At 43.3% G+C, this 12,630-nt stretch overlaps 1 protein-coding gene across 1 annotated transcript in view; it reads left to right on the forward strand.

Moving 5' to 3' along the window:
* The window catches only part of ANKRD55 (ankyrin repeat domain 55), a 101,332-nt gene that overhangs the window by 37,776 nt on the left and 50,926 nt on the right, over positions 1-12,630 (forward strand). Inside the window, exons 4-5 of the mRNA XM_027101091.1 lie at positions 67-197; positions 3,917-4,026. Coding sequence (XP_026956892.1) covers positions 67-197; positions 3,917-4,026 — 241 coding nt within the window. The remainder of the gene's footprint in view (positions 1-66; positions 198-3,916; positions 4,027-12,630) is intronic.

Below are 12,630 nucleotides of genomic sequence, written 5' to 3' on the forward strand. Positions count from 1 at the left end.
CTTTGTAGTATAGTCTGAAGTCACAAGTCAAACATTCTTAAAAGCTGTTGAAATGTCTCGTTCTAGGATGTACACCCTTAATGCACGCGGTTTCTGGACGTCAAGTGGACACAGTGAAGCTGCTGTTGAAGATGGGAGCCAATATTAACATGCAGGACGCTTATGGCCGCACAAGTCTATGCCTGGCAACCTATCTGGTACCAACTGTGTCTGTGGTGGCTCTCAAAGAGTGGGGTGGACTAAATGTGTTGTTATGGGGCCCCACTTGCAGAAGAGTGTTCTTAGATTTGTGCAGCTGGCCAACAGAAATAGAACTTAAACGTTTTGCTTTAATAATGTCCAACATTTATATAATGACTTAGAGTTGGTTTCATGGATTGAAGTCATTTTGGATCTTCCTAACAATCCTCTAAGTTAGAGGTGATATTGCCATGAGAGAAATATTCTTTTCCATCTTAATTGCATCAGAATTTCCCTTGGGGCATTTCTCAGCACAGTTGGTACTCCTTCTACGAATGCCCTCTGTTAATACCCTCAGTGGGTGGTAACACTTGAAGCTGCAGTTAACCTCTTTGGGGTAGGATTAGTTGAGTGGAAGCTGAAGGATGAGCAAAGTAGAGAACAATGAGAACTGGGAAGAGTGGTGGGTAGGGAGTAGGGGAGAAATACCAGTCTCTTAAGGACAACACCAAGCATAGGATTCAACCCACAATCAGTGCCTAACTTAAAAATTACATAGAGCCAGTCCTCAACACGAGATTTCAGTCTGGCATTTCCCAATATTAGCACAAGCTTGGTAAAGCCTCACTGAAAATCTTCAAACCTCTCTCCTCTCAAATCTTCCCTGTAATCCTTTCGGGAGACTCCAGGGCTATCTTGAGTCCAAGTCAAACAAGTCCTCCTTGTTGCCCCACGAAGGTCATCATTCTCCCTCCTCTCCAACGTGGCTCCTGCAAATCTTCATCATAACCACTGTTGCTGCCGATGCAGCTTCTTGCATTTGCTGTTGCTGCCCATTGATAGTGGTGGATTCACCCACGGTGTCCTGAAGCTGCCCTGGACAAGTAGAACACTTCCCTTCCCCAAACGCTACACCTTCCTGCTTGCAATAAAGCATTGCCCAGTCCTCACAGAGATTTTCTTTAGACACTACTCTTTCTTTTCTTATTTGCATGCCCTCTTTCTCTAGGACTCACACATGGACTGGGAAGAATTTTTCGAAGTGTTGGGGTGCTTGTTTCAAATGTGGGTTCCTGGATTACACCCTAGACCTCCTGAGTCAGACACTCTGGGAGCAGGACAGGGGTTATGGGTGGAGAGAGAAGTGCCTGCACGTTAAACAAATCTCCCCAACAATTTTTATGCCCATTCAAGTTTGAAACACACTGATCTGTGAGTACTAGGTGAAGTCCAGTGTCTCAGACAGACTTATGATGGCCTTTCCAGTCCTCCTCCCTTCTGGCACGTGCCCTAATAACTGCTCTTGCTGTAGGGATTTTTGGTGTCTGAGATGAGGATCAGGGGATGGAGGAAGGGAATAGAGATGGTTTCTAAATTTAACTGCCAATAGCATACAGAATAGAGTGAAACCAAGCAACACTTCTTTCAAAATTCTAAAATTCAAAATTTCAAATTTCTTGGGCTAGGTAGCACTTAAGGGACTGGGAAGAAGTTCTCCTCTAGATCACAGTGAACAGTGAGCCTAGCGAGGTGCCACCGTTGCATACAACTCTTTCTAGGAGCGCATTCTAAGGAGCTGCATAGGGAAGTACGCCGGCATGACAGCATGGGCATTACCCTCTTACTGTTGACCCCACCTCTGTCTGGCAGCCCAAAGCAGGGCCCCTCACTGGCTCTCCTGAGGATCCCTGGGAAGGTGAGAGTAGGTGGTATCTTAGTGATTACACAGTGAAGCCCACCACTCCCTCTGGCAATGTTTGTATTCAAGTATTAAAGAGGAACTAGGCAAAGGGAGCACTCAGAAACTGTCTCAGTCACAGCTTCAAGCTCAGTATACAAATAAACTTACCATAGATGTGTGATCCTAGGCAAATTTCTTCACCTCCTTATGCCTCTTCCTCATTTGTAAAATGTAGTAAAAATAATACCCTAAGTTTATTACTGTTGAAGGAGAACCACATGCAGAATCACTCAGAACATAGTAGGTCCAAAACATATTTGTTGGTTCTGAATAGTGACCGTGGGTTTCAGATGAAGTCAATGGTTTTCTGATTTCTTTTCTGAAGAAAAGAAAGAAAACCACATACACCCATAGTTCCAGGAAATGTTGCAAAATGATAAAAATGTTTCAAACCCTTCCACATCAGAAGATTTGTTTTTCAAAAACTAAAACTTTGGCCACTCAAAAATTTGGCAACTCTGAAATTTGTCCAGCATGCCTTTCTTTTGGGTCTCCTGGCCATATTTTTCCCTTTTAATCAGAAAACTTGATGACGGGCATTAGGAACTAAAACCAGATTTAATACATTAGTAAACTATGAAAATTATTTGCTTCTACTTAAGACAGATATTATTGGTCAGTTCTACAAAGCCACATTCAATTTTAGAACCTATGAATTTTAATGTGCTTTTGTAGAAAGATTTTTTTTGCAGACTTTTCAGAACCAAAAGGCCTTTTCTGATGATTATCTTTTTTTCTCCTCCATGCATTTAGTAACATTTTTATTGCTTCCAGTACTGCATGGGAAAATCTTCAGTAATCTTTCTCTTGTTACTGGGTAATCTTGAGGCTTAACTATACAAGAATGGAAGAAGGCAGGAAAAAATAGAGCTTTATTATGTTACTCTTCATAATAATAACTTCAGTTACTCATAAGTTATTATTATACTCATATACTTCATATAAGTATACTTATATACTTCATTTACTTATAAGTTTACTTTTAATTAGGTGAGTAACCCAAATGATTCTGGATGAATGTAGGAGGTATTCTCCTTGGCATGTGAGCCAAACTCAGTTATCAGCAGGGTTGGGTCAGTTACTTAAAGAATTAACAAACAGAAAGGGAGGACTAGCCTGCAGTTATATTTTCCCTTTGAAACAGGAGAGACAGTGGAGAAATGACCCAGCTGTAAGTGCTAACCAAGGAAGGACAAGCATCAGATGTGGCAATATCAGGTCTCAATCTGGTGAATTAGTAGACAACAGGGAGTTCAAAGGAAGTTTCTTGGGGAATTCATAGGGGGATAAAACACAACAGTGGGGAGCCCTTAGAGGGTGCTGGTGATAGCCCCATATTCAGCAGCAGAAAGATCAGTCAACAGGGTGGCAGGGTCCCAGCCATTGGAGTAGGGCTTAGTTTAGAATTCCAGGCATCAGGAAGGGGACTGACTAGAATAAGCAAGATATTATCTTTGTGGTTACTAGAAAAAGAACTTGGAAAAGAGGACGAAGGACCATTTATCAGATATAGATGAATTGAGGCATCGAGTGGAGGCTGTGACTCAAGAATGACATAGGAGCCCAGTTTTGGACAATGACATCCAGGTCAGACCGTTGACGAGCATGATTTGGAGCTAAGCCCATAGAATTAGGGTCTAGAGCTGATTAATCACCCCCATCACATTGCCACATTTGGCTCTAGGAACTGGGTATAAAAGTGGAATGCCAGCAAGTGGCCCTAGAAATGGGGAGGCAGACGCAGAAGAGTCTAGGAATCAGTCTGCATCTTACAGGGTAAAGGTCTCAGAAGACTCAGGAATCCACACCTCAAGACCTTCAGCCCTCTGTTGTCTAAATGGGAGTTATGGTCCTTAACCAACCACTTCAGGTCCAGTAGAACATGTTTTTAGCCAAACCAAAGAAGAAAGGGAAAGAAAACTGGAGAAAGTTTGTTGGACTCTGTTACTATGTTATGCGAGATTGTGTTATATAACGATGCTTTTGCTTTTCCAGGGTTGGCTGGAAGGCTGTGTGAGTCTACTAAGAAATGGTGCCAAGCACAATATCCCTGATAAAAATGGCCGTCTGCCACTGCACGCTGCCACCGCTGAGCCCGATGTGAGGTACGTAGCCAGGTTCACACGACGCTCAAGTTGGGAGGCACCCAACTTGGATTAGAAGGTCACCTAATCCAATCCATGTGGCAAATAAAAACAAAATCCATCCATTTTTTTGGTATTTGCAGCAGACAGGACCCCATCTCAGTGAATCAAAATATCCTGGAACAATCTCAACTCTAGTCTCAATCCCAATTTTATTTCGATAAAACCCTTTTCTCCTAGTCTCTGATTTAAGAAGAAGTGCTGTTTGTCATCATCTGAATTTCTTATATTCATTCATTCAATTAATCAGTCAATTATTAACTCAATGACTATTTATTGAGTGCTTATTATGGGCCAACCACCGCTCTAGGCCCTAGAGTTCCCCAGTGGGCAAGCCAGTGTCTCTGACCTCACAGAGCTTACTTTCTAGTGCAGGAGTTAAGTGGCACACTAGTAAACGAATAAATAGGATAATTTCAAATAGTGACGAGTGTTGTGATGGAAACCAAACAGGGTAAGGGAAGGTTAATGTATGAACCCAGAGTCATGCCAACATTTATGGGCTGGAAGGAGGCAAAGACCCAGCAAAGGAGACTGAGACAGGGGGACCAGTGGGTGAGAAGGCAAACCAGAAGTGTGAGCTGCTGGAGACCGTGCAAAGAAAGCCCTCAAGTAGTTGGATGATTGAGGTCACCTTTTTGTAAGACGATTGAGCAACAAAGGAAAAAGCTTTGCCCAGACCAAGTGTAGCTACCCCAGGCCTCTGTATCCAAGTGGCCTGGGTCCCCAGTCTTTCGAAAGCCCCTCCTGGCAGCTTGATGACAGCACACTTCCCACTGTGGAATCAGCAAGGTTCCGTTCCAGGCACTTCCTGAACCTCTGCTGACAGAGCAGGCCTCTGACAGGAACTTCACACTCCCCAGAGCTAGGCTGCAGGCCAGCAGCACGGTGGGTGCATTCTGCTGCCTCCTTCAGACCCTGTGTTCAGAAGTAAACTGAAGCCATGCGGGGGTTGAGGAGACCAAGGCCCCTTCCAGGTTGAGAGGTAATAGGATTTCTTCATTTCAGTCTGTTTACACTAAAGTTAAAGGACTTGGGAAATTCCAGGACTATTCCCAACCAAGCCTTGCCTCTTATTATCATTGGATCATAGCCAGGAATAATAGAAAACTAGGATTTACTCAAAGCCCAACAAAACAAGGAAGTTTAGAGAAGAAACAGCAATCCCAGAGCTAACAATCAGTAGACATCATAAAAAGATGACTACCTTTTGATGAAAAAAGAGTGACTTTTCTAGACAACCCACAAAAATATTTAGTCACAAAATCATACTGTCTTCCCAAGAGTAATCTTTAGAAAATACATTTTAAACGTACCTTTTAAGACTCTTCTGCTCCAATTTACTCCACTTAGATGATTTTTACCTGCCTCACTCAGAGTAGTCATTTCAAAATCTACCTGATTCTGGAAAATGAACACCTGCTTTAGTTATGGTAATCATAGCTGTTGTAACAAATAAAACCCAAAGCTTCAGCGTTTTAACATAATAAAGGTTTAGTCCAATGTATGTTTCCTGGATGGGGGCAGGGAGCCTCCCCTCCACAGGTAATTCAGGGATGCAAGCTTGTGGCTTCATCATCTCCTAGCATCACAGAATCCTTTTTGTTTGGCCTGCAGATAGGGTAAGAGGAGCTTAGATAAGCCTTACTTATTTCTTTAAAATCTCAGCCTGTGAATGACACAGTTCACTTCTGCTCACATTCCATTAATAAGGATGAGTCATTTGGCCATAAAGAGCGGTGGGGAATATAGTCCCTGACCAAGAATCCACCTTCTGGTGATGATTCCAATCCAAGAAAGGGGGACAAGAATTTTGGTGAAAACCTGGCTCTGCCGTTAAACCATTGCACCTGCGGGGTGAACTAAGCCTTGGCAGTCAGAATCGCACTCAGGATCAATTTGGTCAATAGATTTGGTTCATCATCTGAAATCACTACAATAATATATTAAAAACTAAGTGTACCTCCTCTTTTGTGGACTTATTAGACTATTTCTTATTATGCCCAGCAGTGCCCCTAGACTCTCTAGGATTTACATTACATCACTACAACTGAGATAGCACAGAGCTGTGGCTTCCCCTTCTCATGAAATTGTCCCAAATGACCCAGTCACCACCTTAGGAAGAGCTGAAGCCAGAAAAATAAACATCCTCTGTGTGCTGATGATATAGTTTTATTGTCCTAAATGGACAGTTAGCTGATTCTGGAAGATAAAATCTGCTTTTGTTATGGTAATGCTAGCTGCTGTAACTAGTAAAGCCCAAAGGTTAAGATTAAATATTCCAAAACCAAAATTATCATACCTGTTAAATGTTCTCCGAAAATGAATTGGGTTAAACCTTAACAACCGTCGACTGAAAAAAAAAAAAAAAGCACGACGTGAGAGTTGTGAGTTAAGTTTTATTTGGGGCAAAATGAGGACTTATAGCCCAGGAGAGAGCATTTCAGATAGCTCTGAGCAACTGCTGCAAAGGGGTAGGGGGGAAGGTCAGTATATATGTGATTTTAGTGAAGGGGGAGCACACAGTTTTGCAGAAGGTTGCTGCTGGTCACAAGGAGCAGACGTCACCATGAAAGATTTTAGTGCTTTTCTAGATACGAGGAGATGCAAGAATTGGGCTCATAAAATCTTCTCCTGAAAATATCTAACTATCTGAAGGCCCGTTCTGCCAGTTTTTCCCACAGCACAGAATGCCTCATTCCTGATCTCCACCCTGAACTCCTTTCAGGGGGTGTTGAAGGTCAGCAGTCTCAGCAGCTTGTGATTTCACCCTTGTAGGGATAGATGGCAAGTGCCAACCTTTAGTTTGACACAAACCCATGTAGCAAATCAACTGGCTTTGTTACCTAGAGAACATTTCAAAACTAGCTTGATTGAAAGGATTCCTTATGGAATTACATTGCTTAAAATTAGATATTTTATCATTGTTTTACTGAGAAATTTTATGGCCATGGCAGAGTTTGATAACATCGGCATTAAATCCTTCAAGCCGAAACTAACCGCACCAGAGAAGCTGGACTTCAGTTGCCCATTTGTTTGTGTGTCTGCATGAACTCAGAATCGTTTTCTGAGAAAAAAAGTTCTCGGTCTGTCTTATGGGCACTTTCTAATCCTAAAATCATAACGCAGAAGGGAGTGACCTTCCATTAGGCCATGCATACCTGTTTGACTATTTAATTTTCCTAAGTGAATACAACTTTAGGCCAGCTTGTCTGACCATTAAAGCATATAGGTCTGTAGTTACAAAAAGGATGACGATGACAAACAGCACTCATTGTTTATCATGTTCTGAGCAAAGTTCTTACTGCTTTCCACGTACTATCTCATCTAATCTTTACCACGCGCCTATGTGATAGGTAATATTTCTATCCCCATTTTATAGATGAGAAAACTAAGGCATCAAGAAGAAAACTAATTGCATACTGCATGTGTGAAGATAAGTACCCTGCCCAATGGGTCTGCTGTGCTCCTGGAGTCCACGGCTGTGGACTTGTTGAATTTACTTTAATAGCCACATTTTATCCTTAAGCCCTCAGTCTACACTGAGAGGCCTTATAAGAAACAGCCATACAAAACTCCTTATTCTCTGATTGTCAGGAAATTTATTTTTTGTTACAGTGTCCAAAAAAATCTTTTCTGAAAAACCACAAGAAAAATTTCTACTAAAGGAGGAATTCCTGTGCTTCTCCTGATAAATTATTTTTTATTTTTACTATGTGGACACTGTGACTTATGATCATGTTTCTCTCTTTGCATATTTAGAAAACTCAAAGCCCAATTTGTGTCTCACCTCTGGCATGCACATAGGACCATAATTATGTGTTCTTTATCCTGCCCTCATTTTCTCTTTGCCTAGTGTTTTCGCCTGTGATCTTGTTTTACTATATGTATCTGAAAACCACCTAAATTCCTGTTTTTGGATTGAGGTAAAGGGTGGCCAGGAGTGCCAGCTCAGGAGTCAGACTGACTGAGTATGAATCTGGCTCCGTATTTTACAGACCACATTATCTTGGGCAAGTTAACATGTCAAGGTTCAGCTAGCTTTCTTTTCTAGAAAGTAGGAATAATACAGTACTTACCTCATAGGTAAGTGGGCAAAAGTAAATGAGAAAATATGTGGAAAGCACTGAACACTGTCAATTGTCCATGTTCAGTAAGTGTTAGTGGTGATGATGAGGGTGATGTTATCGATGATGATGATGATGGAAGATAGAAATAAAGTACCGTAGATCGGCACTAAAGAATGAAACCCTGCTACAGCCGCCCACCAGCTCTCACCCTGGCCTTCTTCACCTTAGCACACACAGGTCCACAAAAAATATATCTGCACACACAGGTGCAAGCCCACACAGTCCTGCACCCACTGACATGAGCACACATTTACTGCGAAGGTCATCAGAGTATGAACAGCGCTCCCATTTGTATTAACCTTGGGACATTGTAGAGCATTGCAAGATTTTAGAACCCAATGAACATTAGACTCAACCATTCAGTGTACATGCATCTATATTTTTCCTCTAATCATAAGCATATGTACCAGCCACTCTGTGGCCTTGTACTCAGGTATTCATGCTCCTTTTAAAATCCACTAACTCCTATATTTGCAAACAGCACACTCCTTCCACTCGGTGCTTGCTGGAGACTACTTAGAGTGAAGTCTCAAACTGAAGCTGCTTATAAACAAGCCAAGGGGACACTTCAATTAGCCCTTTGCCTCCAGAGAAATTTTGGTTCTCTGATGGAAACAACTCACTAGCAAACCAACCAGTGGCAATATACAGCCTTAGCTAAGCTACATCTCTGTGGGAAATCTAAGCTGCTGCCGGGATGAAGGACCTATAATTAAGAACAGGAAGGCAAGCTGGATGTACAAAAGCAAAGGAGCACAGGTTTCATCTCACGAGTCCCCTTCCTGCTTTGAATGCTCTGCTTCTCAGCAGGTCCGAGTTTTCTCCCTTTCAGCTCCCCATTGCTTTTCTTGCTTCCTTGGCTGGGACATTCAGAGGGCGTCCATGTGAAAGAGGGGGCATGATCATTAAGACAGAGCTCCAAAGAGCACGCAGTTGTGTTTGTACAACACTGCGCATGCTAGAGTTGCAAGGCGAGCAGCGATTTCCTCTGAAAGCAGCCACAGGGCTCTCTGAAAGTCTTTTTTATGGTCTCCATGGTTACCAGCAGATTTTTTTTTTTTTCCTGCCAGAGTGCCAGCAGCTCTGCCTCTTTTCATTGCTCTTGACTACAGCCAGAGGGAGGAAGGAAATCATTTCTTTGGGGTCCTATTCTCTAGTTTCCAGGTGATGCATTCTAACCTGCAGTGGATGTTTCAGGCAGCTTCAGGGACAGGAGAGCAGATGACTGGCTTGGGGACCCTTTTTCCCAGCCATCCCTGGGCTGAGCCCCCTCCAGGACTGTGAGCCCAAGGGGCCAGCAAAACAGAGAAGCTCAAGGAGACAACCCTCCCGCCTTTCCTGGATACATCTAGCTGAGCTCTCTCTGGCCTACCAATCACCTAATGGCAATCATGGGACCCCAGAATATAAAGGGTAGGAGCCTTTTAAGAAATTAATCATTATATAGAATTTATTATAGTATGTAAAGTCCATGTTAAGTGCTTTATATGCTTTGACCCATTTAAAGTTACAACAAATCTGTAAGAAGTAGGGTTGTTATGTTTATTTTACAGATAAGAAAATGTAGGCACTGAGAGTTTTACACCTTGTCCAAGGTCTGGCTGATTGGTGAGGGAGCAGGGCTTCTAATAGAGGCAGTCTGGCTCCAGCCTCCGTGCTCTTATCACTCACCACTCTGCCTGTCTGGGAAAGCTCCTGCTGGGGACCTGTGCCTGCTGTCCTGGCAGCTGGGATGAGGTGAGCCTTATGCTGTGGCCTAGAGATCTGAGAGCAGAGTTTTAGCTGGTGCTAATAGGAAATTGGGCTGGGGGGTCATGGGAGAAATACTCCTGGGTCACCTTAGCACAAAACAGGAGCTCTGAGAAAACAAAACTAAGAGGTCTGCAAGTCCGCTGTTAATTAAGACAGATGTGGGACAAGTATCTTGCAGATGACCTCTGAACCACGGAACGGAACGGGATAGAAGCACAAGGCTGGAAAGCAGACACCTGGTTCCTAGTCCAGGCTGGACAACCAGGGCAACGTGTGATGACCTTGGCAAGTAGTGTAGTGCATCAGGTCATTTGCTCTCATAAAATGAGAGAAAGAGAGAGAGAGAATACTCATGTGTAAATTTGTACCAGCTTTAAAGATCGATGAGTCTCGGTGACCTAGGAGTCAAATGGAGGCAAGCAGTGTAGATTGGCATATGTCACTCAGGGTCGTGACAGGGAAGACATGAAATAGTAAGCGAGATGACCAAGAAGTTTAATGAAAGACTATTTGAAATTAACCGGCAAGAGATGGTGACAGTCTGCCACCCCCACGCCCCTCCAAAAGCAGGAAAATGTTCCTCCCCTAGGCCACAAGAGGTGAGGAAGGAAGCTGTTACTGGAAACCTGCTGAGAGCTGGGCGGTAGTTGTAGTGTAGGAGAGGGGCCACCTGGCAGGAGCCAAGGCCTTTAGTAGAGGAAAAAAATCATTGTCAGAAAGGAGAGTGGCTTCTCTCCTTCCTCCTGCTGGTTCTCCCACTGACCAAACCCAGTGGGAGGTCAGAGGGCAAGGGACCTGGATGATGAATTATTGGAGGTCAGCCTCAGAGTAGGACACTGCAGGGCAGAGACTGGATCTGAGAGACAAACAGAGGACTATCCAGCACAGGGCTCACCCTGTGACCCTTGGAGGCTCACCCAGGATGTGAGAAGAGGTCTTGATCTCCCCACCCCCATTCTCATCTGGTTAGAGCCAACTTCCCCCAATGTGATCACGCTGCTCTAGAGGAGCCCCAGAAGATCCTGTCCGACTACAGCTGATCTCAGTCTGCTCAGGGTTAGCCGAGGATAACCAGATTGGACCACCACTGACCTCTGCTCACTCTCACTCTCCCTCCCCCAGCACTTTGGACCACATGTGCCCGAGAGATTAGACAATGGCCACTAATGAGAGAGAGAGGGGAAAGAGAGAGAGAGAAAGAGAGAGAAAGGAAAGGGAAGGGAAGAGAAGAGTAGAGGGCAGGGTAGGGGAGGAGAGGAGAAAGGAGAGGAGAGAGAGAGAGAGAGAAGGAAAGAAAGAAAGAAGAAAGATAGTCACCCATTACCCTCCCCCCCCATAAAGCAGCTATAAGGGAAAATATAAAAAATAGCATTAACCAAAATACAGTTATTTTTGTAGCATGTTCCCACCTGACGGAGAAATTCTAGAATTCAGAAAGGATAAAGAGATGTGCTGTTCACAGTCATAGACACTGTTCCTTTAAAATCTGTATACTAGGAGTTTTACACCTGTTATGTTATTTAACCCTCACCACCACCGCCGCTGTTATTATCCTTGTTAGAGAAGTGAGGATACAGAAGCTCAGCGAGGTCATGCAGTGGTGAGGCCAGAATTAAATCACAGCAGTATCCTGGCTCCCCCAAAAACAGTGATAAGACTAGATTTAAAACCTAGGCTTCTTGGTTATATTCCCCCCACTGAAGAAGTCCACCCCCATTTAAGTTCTCTTTGTAACACAGTATGATCAATCCCTCTGATTAATATTAAGCAATTTACTACTTAGGACTTTAGATGTCTTCTGAGCTGAGAGACAGTGAAAATCTGATTCAGGAGGAGGCTAAGCCATCTTATTTTTCAAATAACTGTTCCAAAGTAATTGCCAAATGTTTTCATTGTCTGCCCATAGACAATCCTTTATCATCTCGGTGAGTATATTAGTTCGCTGGGGTGACTGTAACAAAATACCACAGGCTGGATGGCTTAAACAGCAGAAATTTATTTTTTCACAGTTCTGAAGGCTGCTGCTGGAAGGCCAACATCAAGGTGCCAGCAGGGTTGGTTTCCTCTGAGACTCTCTCCTTGGCTTGCAGATTGCCATCCTCTTGCTGCCTCTTCACGTGGTCTTTCCACTGTAAGGGTGTGCCTCTGGTGTCACTCTGTGTGTCCTAATCTCCTCTTTTTATGAGAACACCAGTCAAATGGGATTAAGGCCCGCTGTAATCCTTCATTTTAACTTAATTACCTCTTTAAAGGCTCTATCTCCAAATATAGTCACATTCTAAGGCATTGGGGGGTTAGAGCTTCAACATACAGATTTGGGAGGGACACAATTCCTTCTATAACAATGAGTATCCATTGATTTATTCACTCAGCACCTTTCTCAGTGGTTTCCAAATCTGATTGTTTACCAGAATTTTCTGAACAGCTTATTTAAATGGTAGAAGCTATGCTTCTCTCCAGACCTCCTGCATCAGAAACCTTGAATATACAGCCCAGGTAAAAGAAAAATCTCCCCAGGGAATTCTGAGATGGAGCCAGGGTTAAAACTTCTAGGGTTAAGTATTCTAGAAATAACACTTACTGTGTTCTAGGCATGCTTTAAATGCTGTATGCATGTTAACTCATTTAATCCTCACACTGATCTATAAGGTAGGCACTGTTTGTTACCCCCATTTTATAGATG

The sequence above is a fragment of the Aethalodelphis obliquidens genome, unplaced genomic scaffold, assembly GCF_003676395.1.
Source record: "Aethalodelphis obliquidens isolate GAN/ISIS:26980383/991018 unplaced genomic scaffold, ASM367639v1 scaffold4, whole genome shotgun sequence".
NCBI lineage: Eukaryota > Metazoa > Chordata > Mammalia > Artiodactyla > Delphinidae > Aethalodelphis > Aethalodelphis obliquidens.